Consider the following 13,317-nt stretch of genomic DNA (forward strand, 5'->3'; position numbering starts at 1 on the left):
GACCTCGAACACTTTAATGCAAAAGTCAGAGATGTCTGTGTCAGGTATGTAACGTTTGGCCTCCCGGACTTCGACATCATTCATGGTGCTTGTAATGGTACGCACATGAATCATTTCAGCTGAACACTGTGCTTCTACGAGTCCACCGCTCCTGTCTGGCTGCAGGCAAGCTGATGTCACAATTGACACCTAAAAATAGGGCTTCACGATTACGGATTATTAATCATAATCATGATTATTTAGATCAAAACTGAAATCACGATTATTAATCACAATTATTCAACTGAGACGGTGACCGAGCGAATAGAGAGCACACACTCTGGCTAGAAAAATGATTTGAACTCTTTGAAATGACGTACATTTCTGTATGAGTTGGAAATAAAACGTCTTGGTGTCCTGTGTTTTGGATGTAATTTGTGTATCTAAGTATCTAAATTGTATCTAAGTTGCTTTAAAAACTCAACAAAAAATAAACCAGTGTAACGGTTTCTAAAAGGATGCCCAAATCTTTGCATTCCACTGTAGCTTCTCTAAACTGGTTGGCATTCTATTAAAACTGCTTATTTGATTGCTTCTAAATTAGACACACTCTAACAAATGCAAAATAATAAAAAGTCACAAAAGTAACATGTTTTTTTTTTTTTGTTCTTCTCTCAGTGCCTTCCTTGCGGCAAAGGATCTGTTTGCGTTTGAGAAGTACCGTGACCGCTTTGGCAAGCCAAATAAACGAAAAGGCTTCAATGAAGGATTGTGGGAGATCCAAAACAACCCGCATGCTTCCTACAGTACCCCTGCAGTGAGTATTCATATTCTGTTTATTTGCCAGACACATGTCCAAATTCACACAAGACAAATGCATATCAAGACCGACTAACACAGGGTTTCCCAAACTGTGGTGCGTGCACCCCTGGGGGTGAGCGGCCTGTCACAAGGGGATGCGCGAGCTGAATAGAGCAATGGCGGATATGTGTGTTTTTTTTATCCAGCATTAATGAACGTCAGGTAGTTTTAATTGTTTCATGAATTGTATGCTGGAAGGATCCATCTGAAGTGTAATTTATAACTCCTAGATTTGTCATGCAATAAGTTCTATTATAATGACGGCAGAAAAAAAATGTTGATTGGAAATCAAGATTACCCAAAAATGTGCGGCATTGCAACATTCGCTTAAGGGGTGCGCGAACCACATTTAAATGTAAAAGGGGGTGCGCGGGGGAAAAAGTTTGGGAACCGCTGGGGACTAAGACAATCAAACAAAAACGGTATACAAATCAGATATGACTACTGCCCTTAGAGAGTGTAGACCTCCACCAAGGAAGCTGTTTGCTAGAACATTTACAGTATGTTCTATGAAGTAGTAGTAGTAGCAGCACTACTTCTACTGCTACTACTTGAAACTACGCTGTGTGTTGCTCCACACACAATTTCGTTGCCTTTAATGACAATGGCCTTGTTTACATGAGACACTTAAGTCCGATTTAACTCACTTTAAATCTGATTAAAACTTAATTCCGCTCTAAAAATATCATGTAAACACTTACCGAACAGGATTTAAGTTTATTCTGATTTAAACTTAATTCCGATTGAAGTGGGTGGTTTATTCCTCTTTTAAATCTGATTAAACACATTCCTCTGTCATGTCATGTAACCTTTTATTCAGAATTACAGTAACAGGGTCCCCGCGGTGCATTAAAAAGTATTAAAAATCATTAAATTTAGAACATATGATTTAAGGCCGTGAAAAGCATTAAATTTAGCTATTTTTTGTGGTGTGGCATTAAATATGAAAGCCTGGCATTACATTTCACCCAGACACAATGTAATAAAATATAGATGCCTGCAGAGTCTTCCGTAAAAACATTGTTTCATAACTATAAGGCGGCAACAAGGTTTCGAGACTGTCAGTCATGCCTGGGGTAAACAATGCACTCGATAGTGACAGGCCCGCCGGGGTAGCAGACCCTATCGTTCGGATCCCCCTACTGGATGATGGCGATGGCTGACTTAGTAGGCTAAATCCCATCCACCACAGTGCGTGTGACTGACCGCAGTACAGTTGAAAGTGAAACTTGTTAAATTTCATCAACCAATATGCAGCGTGGAAGCTATATCTGTGGTGCCAGTTTACTCGTCGAAAGCGTAAGTCTTAAAATGACTGCATTGTTTTCAAACTTTGTATCTCGTCATCTAGCCTGCTCGTGCTCTATAATGCTCCCTCTCCTAATGTTAGCCATGCCCTCTCGTTTAGGTTTGTGTTTGCTAACGCATATAATTTCATGAATGCATGATGAATGCATTCATACAATATGCTACTTCAAAGTGTCCTCGAGCTTCGTGGCGTATTATTTGATGCTGTGAGATGCTAATGCAATCCGAAGTGAGCACGAGTGTTGTGAAGTTGCAAGCGTTTAATATGTAACATAAATCGGGCGCGTAACGGAGTGTTTTCTATGTCGCAATGAGGATATGCGAGGATGTCCAAATCGGTAACCGCGTGGTGTTTGCATCGCTATTCCAGTCGCCGCGTGTCCGCGGTTAGGGAAATGTTTGTGGAATTCATATCAAGTTCAACTGCTGCTGTGTCTTTGCTCCCACTCTGAAGAGCGACTTGCTAAACTGAAAGTAGAACGCCCACTAAAGTCTCTATGATGGAGCTGGGGGGAACAAACAGGAGGAGCAGTCCAGAGCTGAGCAGTCGTTCCTTTTTAACCCTTTTCACGCCACAGGTTATCTCTCCTAGACTAAGGTGCACTGCCCTCCAATATTTATCCATTATAAAAGATGAATTGTTGGTCCGTTTTTAATTTTTATATTGAAGGTATTTCATGAAATGTCATCAAACTTTTCAAATATACACAATTTTGAAATTGTTTCAGTTTTAGATGACTTTTTGGTTAATGATGTTTTAAACTAATGGGTAGTGTGTGTGCGCGCCACCTCACTCTTTTTTGTTGTCATCTCTATGGTTAAATTAAGCACAAAAATGACTAGGGTATTAGAGTTTAGGCCCACCTATGCAGCAGCCAGATCAACTGAAAGAATATTTTAGCACATGGAGTTACACAGATGCTGGCTACTTGATTTGAAATTATAATGAATTATCTAAGGAAGGGGCCGATTTCATGACAACTCCCACATCATACAGAAACCTCTTTGACAAGTCATGACAAACATCTGGTGCAGAAAGTGACTAGGGAGCAGGCAATGAGAATAAAATAACACAGTGAGCAGTGTGAATGTATGTATTACATTACATTATAGCAATGTAATAACAATAGCAATATTATACCATGTAACACACACCAGCACACCCGTGTAGTGGTATTAATTTTACTGTTGGAGGTATTAAAAATGGTATTAAAAAGCATTAAATTGGGTGATGAAAAATGTGCAGATACCCAGAATAAGTCTGGTCGTTCCACGCATGCTCGTTGGCCAGACGATGGCGCCAAGACCCCGTGCTCTTTGCTAATAGGGAAAAAATGACGGCACTTCCTGTTGATGTCCTACATGAAGTTTTGCTTAATTTGAAGTCCCTCAGCGACTATAAATGTTGTGGCTTCCAAATATTGATGTAAAAGTGCCCCACGAAGTAATGAAGCACAACAAAATTACTCTACATCACCCTGACCACTCGTTTTTCTAAGCTAGGTGGGTAAGCTAACTAGCATTTTGAAAGAACCAGACCATAGGGCAGTCCCAAGCTTTGAGTCCGACCAAAGGCATTCATTTTCGGGCAGAAGATTAGCCTGGTCCTGTAACCTGTCCTGGTAGCCCCGGAGGTTCAGCGACCACGCCCCCATGCCTTATTTGGCTCGCTCAGCACGTGCATCCTCAGTCCAATAGCAATGCTTTCTTTTCCCTAGACGTTTAATCAGATTTAAGTGAAAGTGCCATGTATACATGTCGCAAAATAACTCTTAATCCGTTTTATTTAAATCTCATTTATTAAATCGGACTTAAAAACATCATGTAACCATAGCCAATGACGATAAACTCTTGAATCTTGAATTTGTTAGAAAAACAAAAGTGCCATAGTTACTTCCCCTGGTAACTAGTCACTTTTTAATGGACTAATGTGCCCGACACTGACAATAATTGCGATGCATCTTCCGTAGATGACTGATAAATAGGAATTGAATAGGAATCAAATTAATTAAGAATCAAATAAAGAATGAAGAATCAAATAATGGTGATGCTTTTGTCTCTCTATTACAGCCAGCAAGTTCCTCTGACACAGAGGACAATGATGCCGAGCCAAAAAGCGATGCAGAGGAAGATCGAGAGGCTGTACCATGGAATGCTGGAAGTGGCAGTGAAGATTCCAACTCCGGGAGTGAGGATCAAGGGAGAGGAGGGCTAAAGCGGAAAAACACAGAGTCGAAGGTAATAAATAGAACCCATGTGTATGGCAAAGATTAATAGGACATTGAATTAGTGAGAGTTGCTGCCCATGTTGGTGTCTATGACGAAGCCTGGCCCGATTCTCGGCTTAACCCCAAAAATATGAGTAAAGAGATCAATTAGCCTGACAAAAGCGTAATCATAATCAAAATTCCCTTAATTGCACTGCCCTTCTTCTAATCTACATTTAATACATATGACCATCTTGTCATGTTTCTAGCCATTGTCGGCAAAGAAGGCTCGGGGGTCATCCACGGAGAACACCAGGCAGCAAGGCGGCGGGTCCACCTCAGAGTCCGAGCCTGAGCCCTCTCCATCTCCATCAGATTCGGACTCAGGAAAAAGCAGCGACCAGGTAAAGAAGCCACCAGAAGAACAATTAAAGATGCACTGTGTAATATTTTTTGCGGTTTCTTTCCAGAATTCATGCTGCTCATTCACTCCTTTTTCACAAATAGTTACTACCACCATTAAATTCTTAGTATCCATTATGAATGGGGAAAATTACACTTCACATACATGAAAAGGTTGCTCTTCTCCATGTCCGACATTTCAAATTTCCAGAAATAGACATTTTTATTTGCAAAACGTACTGTACTTTGTTAATACTAGTAAATAGTAGTTTTAATCAGTAAATATTGATGAAGAGATGAAATTTGGCAATAGGCAGCACAGGTTGAATTAGCAGCATAGTTGCAATACCTGCTCTGGCCGTCATCTTACACAGTGCTTTTAAAGCTCAACTGACCTTTTTCGTTAAGCTAACTGCCCCCTTCCGGAACTCCGTCAAAGACATGGTGCTCACCATTGAAATGCATGCATATCAGGGTTTTTTAAAAGTCTTCTGTTATAGGTGTTTAGCTGTTCTTTCCAGATTTCACATGCACACACAGTATCGGAATGTTTATGGACATAGTGGTATGATGATGAACTCTGCTTGTGTTCTTGTGTACAAATGCACCAGTTATTTGTAAATGTTTGTAACCTACATGGGGGGCTGTAGATATTGTTTGATGTTGGGTCAGCTATTAATAGCTATTTCAGCTATTAAATTTGCAATGTAGGAGGCAGTTTAGCAGAGCTTAGGGTTTGTCGCTTGTGAGAGGCAGTCATGTAATTTAACGACATGAAGACCGAAAATGTTTGATTTTTATTTTTATTTTTTAGATTTATTTATTTTTTGGTCTTTTTGACTTGCGAGTGGGGAGAGAGAGATGGGAAAGGGCCGGCAAAAGACCCGAGCCGGGAATCGAATCCGGGTCAGCCACATGGTAGACGAGTGCCCTACCGGTTGGCCACGGCAGGGCCAATGCTTTTTATTTTTATGACAAACTAGACGGCTGACTTCTTGAAATAAAACAGCTGACTAGTTAACCGATCCAGAAGTAGTTGCACCAAATGAAACATGGCGATTTTTTTTATTATCTAGAAATGGCGCTGTAATGAAAGGCACATTGATCTCTTCACTCCTGACTGAAGTCCTGACTCATTATTCACAAGTTGTATTGTGCTTGACACAGTGTTACATAGCCACATTGCCACAACCCATGCACCCTTCAAATTCAACTTTGTACAAAATGCCTGGACATGCATGCAGGCTTTATATTCATTCATTCCTTTACTGGGTGATGGTACATTTTCAGGCCTGCATGATTTCATTCTATGCTCATTGATGTGCTGTGATTTACTCTTAAGGATTTTAAACCAGAGAAGAAGCCTGCTGGAAGAGGTGGCAGAAAGACAACAGCAAAAGGAAAAAAGGCGGTAAAAAACTATTCTCATATCCAGTATCACATTCATTTGACAAAGTACAGGTGTAATAAATTGTATTTACATTTATTGTTTCTATACACTGTGTTCCAAATTATTATGCAAATGACATTTTTTCACTGATTTCCCCAAATAATCAATATAAATGACAGTCATCATCATTTTCAAGTCATCAGCCATTAGAGTACAATTCAAATGTTTTTGAATGAACCTTTCAATGATGGTATTTAAAAAGATAAAATAATAAAAAACCTCAAATGCTCTATTTCAACTGTTCCAAGTTATTACGCAAAACAGTTTTGTAGTGTTGTAAAGAACTGAAAATGGAAAAAAAGAAAGAAATTCGGATTACATCAAAACAGTTGAAATTTGGTACTCTCTAAATTGCATTTCAATGTTTAATACTTGGTTACTAAGCTCTTTGCCTTAGTGACTGGAATGCTGCGTTTAACATTGAAGTCAGTGGCGGTGGCATTGCATGGGAGTTATGGAAGCCCAGATATCCTTGATGCCTTGCTGTCAGCTGTTTCTTGTTTTTTGATCTAGTCACCCACACTTCCCTCTTGATTATACCCTATAGATAACCATACCACGTTTTGGTGCTTTGATGTTATGAGCATTCTAACTCACCAGAAATAAAACCCCATTGAACATCATTGGGATGTTATGTCTGGTGAGTTAGATAAAAGTCGTAGAGTTTATTTAGATGCTAATTATTGTTATGATTTTTGTTTTGCTCAACAGAAGCCCTCGGCGGACTCTGATTCTGATTCTGGGTCAGAGTCGAATCAGAAAGGAGGTCAGTCTGACTCTGATGATTCCAAACCTCGCCCTGCAATCTCTGGTTCTGAATCGGCATCGGGCTCCAAGTCTGAGTCTGACTCTGACGCACCTGCCCCTAAACGCGCCCAGGCAGCTAAGAAGGGTAAGACGAGAGCAAACTCTGGACCCTGTGTGGTTGAAACCGGTTGGCGTTTTTAGTTATGTTCCCCAGTTAAAATAAAGGGTTTTTAAATTACAAAACACCATACTACTCCTTGTCTCTATGCCAGAGTCGCCTGAAGTAGGCCCAACGGCCAACAAGTTAAGAGCAAACTCTATTCAGCCAGCCTGATTCACTGGGAATGCTGCGTGGACTGTAGCCATTATTTTTTTCTGAGGTTGTTTGTCTAAACAAGAAAAACCTGACTCATAAAGAGCAAAAATATATGCACATACTCATACAATGGCAATACCACAAAAACAGCAACACCAATGAATATAACAATTAAAGCAGAGGAAGGTTCCCAAGGATTTTTTCCCCCAAATTGCCTCAGTTTAGCTTTAAAGATAAATCCAGGTGTAGACTGTCAAGTCTGATGCCCAGTGTTTAACCCATTGACGCCTAAGGCACCTGCAAAAAAAGGGTGCTGAATGCCTGAGCCGTTTTTAAGAAAAGCTGCCCTCAGCCTATATAAAAACCTAAATATCTCAGCTTCTGAAGCACATAAAAATATGCACTGAGTTGCATTTAAACGCTAAGACCCTCATATTTCATTAGAATGTGTTAATTCATCTCAAGCAAACAGAGATTTTTAATAAAGTTGTCTCAAATCTCAGGAGCCTGAATGTTGCGTAATGCAGCTCCACGCGCCAGGGCCAATGTTGCGCAACGCAACATCAGGCATCAATGGGTTAAAGGAGGACACTTGATGCTGTTGTGCTGCATCAGTGGTCCTCAACCTTTTTGTGACAAACGCTCCCTTGACCGCCTCATAAGCCTGCCAACGCTCACTTGACCTCAGCATAAGACTGACAACGTCCCCCTTTGTATTAAAAATGAAATGCCCTCAATTGCTAAGAAGTGCCCCCCCCAAGCTGTCTCCTCAACACCCAAAAGGGGTCTCTCAGGCCTTGTGAGGGGCTGTAGAGCCCCCGTTCAGAAACATTATGATACTTTAAGCTGCAAGAGGAATGGAATACTGTGTGAGCTTTCCCCTGATAGCCACCTAGAGTAACTGTACATTCTTGATGGCCTTCCACAGATGTTTAGGATTCAGTCTGACTTTTTGTGCAAATTTCATGGTCAAAATTCAGCTTCAGAACAGGACTAGTTGAATTTTGTGGGATTTGCTCCAAATGTGCTCCAAACTTTTACAAAGAAAATGCTTCTAGCATCCTAATATAGACTTTTTTCTGTAAATGTGTCTTGTCTACAAGATGATCAGATGAAACTGTTACATAACTCACAGTATGACTTGCTTTGTATTTTTGTTTTCCTGCTCAGAAAAAAAACCTTCTAAACCACAAGCAAGGAAAAAGAAACCAGTACCAGAGAAGGCATCAGACTCTGACTCTGACAGCGACAGGTACAGTAGAGTCACATACAGGCACTGCAAGTTGGAAGTCAGCCCATTGTAGCTGAATTAACCCATTTTAAGACTAAAGCCGGGCATACACTGTGCGATATTTTCAGTCGTGGGTATTAAGCTCCTACTCACACTGCACGAGGTAATTTATTGATTTTATTTATATACTATTTAAAAGTTCACATCTCACGACTCAAGTCCTCGACAGGCTTGTTTAGGGACTGCATGTGACAAAAACGAGGAGGGAACATGCGCACCTGAGGTGAGATGAGGAAGCGCCTCAGAGCAAATCGCACTGCCCTGTCAATTTGTGCATGTGTAGTGTCAAATCGGGTCGTAGCACTGCTTTTATGGCCCATTCCAGTCCCAATACAAAATAGTAGGAGATTGCACTTATCCAACCTGAATATTTCTGCTCCCGTTCCTGACCATTGAAGTGGGAGCTCTACAACCATGGCAACCATCGTGGTTTAGCTGGCTTTAGCGAGGTGTTTTGATACGAGCCAAATGAGCCATAATAGCTATTACTCTGTCATATGTTACATTTATGGTGACACAATATCATGTAACAACATGAAGAATGTGTTGAGTTAAAATGGCTGTGTTTGGAACAGCTGCACAAAAGAAAATTTAAGTTTCACTTATTTATTGACATTTTAAATAACGGCTCCATGGGCGCCCCCATTATCATCCGACTTCGATTTGTTGAGGTGGGAGTAGTGCGAGTCACCCCGACTTCGCTAGTTGGAGCTCCCACTTCGACTGGCGTTCCAGCATTTTTCATAGTAGGGGTTGGATAAGTGCGATCTCCTACTAGTATGGATTGGGACTGGAATGCACCATAACTATGCAATTTACTCACGAGGGACGACCAGGATTTCAAATAGTTTTGATTTTCTTGCGACCCTACGATTGCACGATTGTGAGGTGAAATCGCTTGTCGTTACCCCATGTACACTACACAATGTGAGTCTACACTCCATAAAAGTCGTGCGAGTGGCAAATTGTGGCAAAATCGGGCAAAAATTCACACAGTGTAAGCCAGACGCCTGCTGAATGCCTAAGCCCTTTTTTGTTTGGGTTTGTTTTATTTATGGATATAGGAAGACAAAGGGTATCCAAGGGATAACATGTAAAAGTGTAGAAACACTTATTTCCAACATGGTCCCCTGATTTTGGCAAAAAGTGGCAAAATATCTCAGCCCCTGGAGCACATAAAAACATGTAATAAGTTGCATTTAATAGCTAAGACCCTCATCTTGCAGTAGAATGTCTGTCTTCATTCAGGTCTACCATACCCACTTGACGCCTAATGCAACTTCAAAAAAGGGTGCTGAATGCCTGAACCCTTTTTGAGAAAAGCTGCCCTCAGCCTATAAAATCCTAAATATCTCAGCTTCTGAAGCACATACAAATATGCACTAACTTGCAATTAAGCGCTAAGATCTTCATCTTTCATTAGAATGTGTTTATTCATCTCAAACGAACGGAGATCTTTAATAAAGTTGTCTCAAATCTCATGAGCCTCAATGTTGCGTAATGCAGCTCCAGGCGCCAGGGCCAATGTTGCGCAACGCAACATCAGGCATCAATGGATTAAATAAAGAAATAAAAATCTCAAGAGCCTGAATGCAGCATCTATGTCACTCCAGGCGCCTTGGTCAATGCAGTATATACGCAGCATCATGCTTAAATGGGTTAATGACACTTTGTCAATGTATACACAGTGGCAGTGACGTGGACCGCATAAGCGAATGGAAGAAGCGAGACGAGGAGCGCCGGCGTGAGATGGAGGAACGCCGGAAAAAGGAGGAATCGGAGGAGCTCCTGAGGCTCCGGGAGCGGGAGAAGGAGGAGGAGGAGAAGAAGAAGAAAGAGAAGGAGAAGGGTGGGAAAGCGGAGAGCAGCAGCAGCTCAGACGAGGGAGTAGACGACTACCCTCTGAAGAAGACCAAGAAGCCGCCTCCACCTCCGCGGCCCGCACCATCTGACTCGGACTCACCCTCACCGATCGAGGTTAGTGTCTATATCTCGAGTCCACTATTACTGTTTTCAGGCCAGCCAGAACCATGCCCGTGCCAGCACCAGTTACGTTCGGCACTAAAGTGTTAACCTGCAAACCACCAGCATTCATACCGGGCTCTGAACTTTTCCGCATGTAGAGTAGAGTAGAGAGTAGAGTAGAGTATCGTTTATTGATCCCAGAGGGAAATTAAGGTGCCAAGTAGCATACACACATAAATAAAGACATTACCCACAAGACATAATACACATATTTACACATAAAATAATCATATATAGCTTACTGTTGCATACATTTTGCCAAGGCATCTCTCTCTCTCTCACACACACACACACACACACACACACACACACACACACACACACACACACACACACACACACACACACACACACACACACACACACACACACACACACCAAATATAAAGTGTAAAAGTCCACAGTGTTAACATGTGCCTTAGCCAAGTGGCACATAGAAGCCAAGACAAAGTGTTCATAAAGTGTCCAGGAGTGTCCATAGTCTCTCTGCCTAGTACAATGTCCATAGTATTCCCTGGAAAAAGGATGGGGGGGGGGGGGTGTCGCCCCCTGTGTCACTACACACACACTCTCTCTCACACTCACACACACACACACACACACACACACACACACACACACACACACACACACACACACACACACACACACACACACACACACACACACACACACACACACACACCAAAGATAAAGTGTACATAGTGTCACCTGTGCTGGGTGGCCAAGACAAAGTTACCATCAAAGTGTCCAGGAGTATCAGTAGTCCAAGGGGTTACACACGTCAACTGTGTCTCTCCACACACACACACCACACACACACACACACACACACACACACACACACACACACACACACACACACACACACACACACACACACACACACACACACACACACACACACACACACACACACACACAAACAGCTGTGCATTCCAATGAAAGAGGAGGAGTCATAGGGTAAAGAGTCCAGGTAGATAAAGTGTGCAGGAGAGGGATCTGTTATGCAGTCCAGTCCCCTATGACGATCTCTCTTTGTGTGTCCTTCTGTGCAATGTTGAATAGCTGGATGGCCCTGGGTACAAAGGACTTTCGCAGCCTGTCTGTCTTGCAGGAGATGGCGCGCAGTCTGTGGCTGAACAGGCTTCTCTGGTTGTCGAAGACTGGGTACAGGGGGTGCTTGTAGTTGTCCAGGATAGAGTCTAATCTGCTAAGTGTCCTCTTGTCAGCTGTGGTTGTGAGGGCGTCCAGTTCTGTGCCTACCACAGACCCTGCTTTCCGACTGTTATGTGACTGTGTTATCCGAGTAAACCTGCTGATGCTCACACTGTTGTCACAGGAAAAACCAAGTATTTTTTGCTTGGCACTGCGAACCAACTTTCTGGTTTGCAAACGACAAGATCTGTGCCGTGAAGACGCCGGCCGGTTCGCGATTAGGTGCGGCAACGGGCACCAGCGCGGTTCTCAGTGGGCCTGAATGTGCCATACATGTCATTTTTTAGTTGTTTATTTGGCTATTGAAAACAAAAGTGGAGATGCCCTTCAAGGTAGAGTACAAATCAGATTCAAAGAAAAATTCTGGTTAGAATTTTCTAACCACAATGCATCAAACTGGCAAAGTGCGCATGCCCACTGCCTAGCAGAAATCTTACTGCGTCGTCACGAACGAGCCTAATGACTTGGTTAGCTGTGTATGCTGTCTGAAATCTGTACATCATAGAGCATTCATTTGAACTCTTTATATGAGTTCAAAAAAGACCGTATAACCACCGTACTGCTGCATCCCCATACCATCATACTGTATATACTGCCTTTCGAACTGATCACTAAATCAAGTTGAATGTCTTTTGCAGAAGCAGCAGCCAAAAAAGAAGGGGCGATCTGACAACCAGAAGAAAGAAAGGTGGAAGAAGGACAAAGAAGAAGAGAAAAAAGAAAAACAAAAGAAGAAGAAAGTACAACGTGCCGTGGAAAGACCAAAGTAATACAATTAAAATGCAATTCATTTGTTTTAGCAAGGGATCAGTTTAGTTAATTAATTTCTGAATTTATTCAGTTTATGGTGAGATCCACTCCTTACTCTGAAAAGATATGTTTGCAAATGGGGGATGATCAATAACAAGCTGTTCAGTGGAATGAATGGCTCTTTGCCATCATGGCAACTGAGTAGGTCACATATGATACCTTTGCTTTGCTTTGGTTAACTTTCATACTGAAATGTTCTTTACAAAGTTACACAGTATGATAATAATAATGATGATGATGATGATGATAATAAAAAAAATACATTGCATTTTACTTAAACCATCTAAGGCCACCTTAGAAACAGAAGTAAAATAAAAATGGAAATTAGAGAGAGAAAGATTTAAATCCATATGCGGCTGTTATGTAATTTAGGAGGAACATCGGAGAAAGACCTGTCTCCCATTGTGGTCATTAAGACCTTTGGTTAGATCAGTAATAATGCATTGGATGAGTTTAATGTGCTTAATGACTTTAAAGATCTGAAATGTGAAGGTGAACAAGAAGTCACAATGTTGTAGGCGGGCGCCTGTGAGTGACTGCTCAAGTCAGCCAATAGACATGTTTACAAAGGCTTCAACAGCGGTCGCGCAAGTTTGCTGCTAAACCCGCATTTGTCTCCAATGTGCAGTTAAACTAAACATATAAATTGGACATTGACTATAATCACACAGACACACACACACACACACACACACACACACAC

At 41.7% G+C, this 13,317-nt stretch overlaps 1 protein-coding gene across 1 annotated transcript in view; it reads left to right on the plus strand.

Annotated features, from left to right (window-relative positions):
• hdgfl2 (HDGF like 2) overlaps positions 1-13,317 on the plus strand; it is a 29,259-nt gene that overhangs the window by 4,530 nt on the left and 11,412 nt on the right. Inside the window, exons 3-10 of the mRNA XM_063200609.1 lie at positions 658-796; positions 4,219-4,386; positions 4,625-4,759; positions 6,100-6,168; positions 6,919-7,099; positions 8,441-8,522; positions 10,250-10,538; positions 12,443-12,570. Of these exons, the coding sequence (XP_063056679.1) occupies positions 658-796; positions 4,219-4,386; positions 4,625-4,759; positions 6,100-6,168; positions 6,919-7,099; positions 8,441-8,522; positions 10,250-10,538; positions 12,443-12,570 (1,191 nt within the window). The remainder of the gene's footprint in view (positions 1-657; positions 797-4,218; positions 4,387-4,624; positions 4,760-6,099; positions 6,169-6,918; positions 7,100-8,440; positions 8,523-10,249; positions 10,539-12,442; positions 12,571-13,317) is intronic.

Source organism: Engraulis encrasicolus, chromosome 6 (assembly GCF_034702125.1).
Source record: "Engraulis encrasicolus isolate BLACKSEA-1 chromosome 6, IST_EnEncr_1.0, whole genome shotgun sequence".
Taxonomy (NCBI): domain Eukaryota; kingdom Metazoa; phylum Chordata; class Actinopteri; order Clupeiformes; family Engraulidae; genus Engraulis; species Engraulis encrasicolus.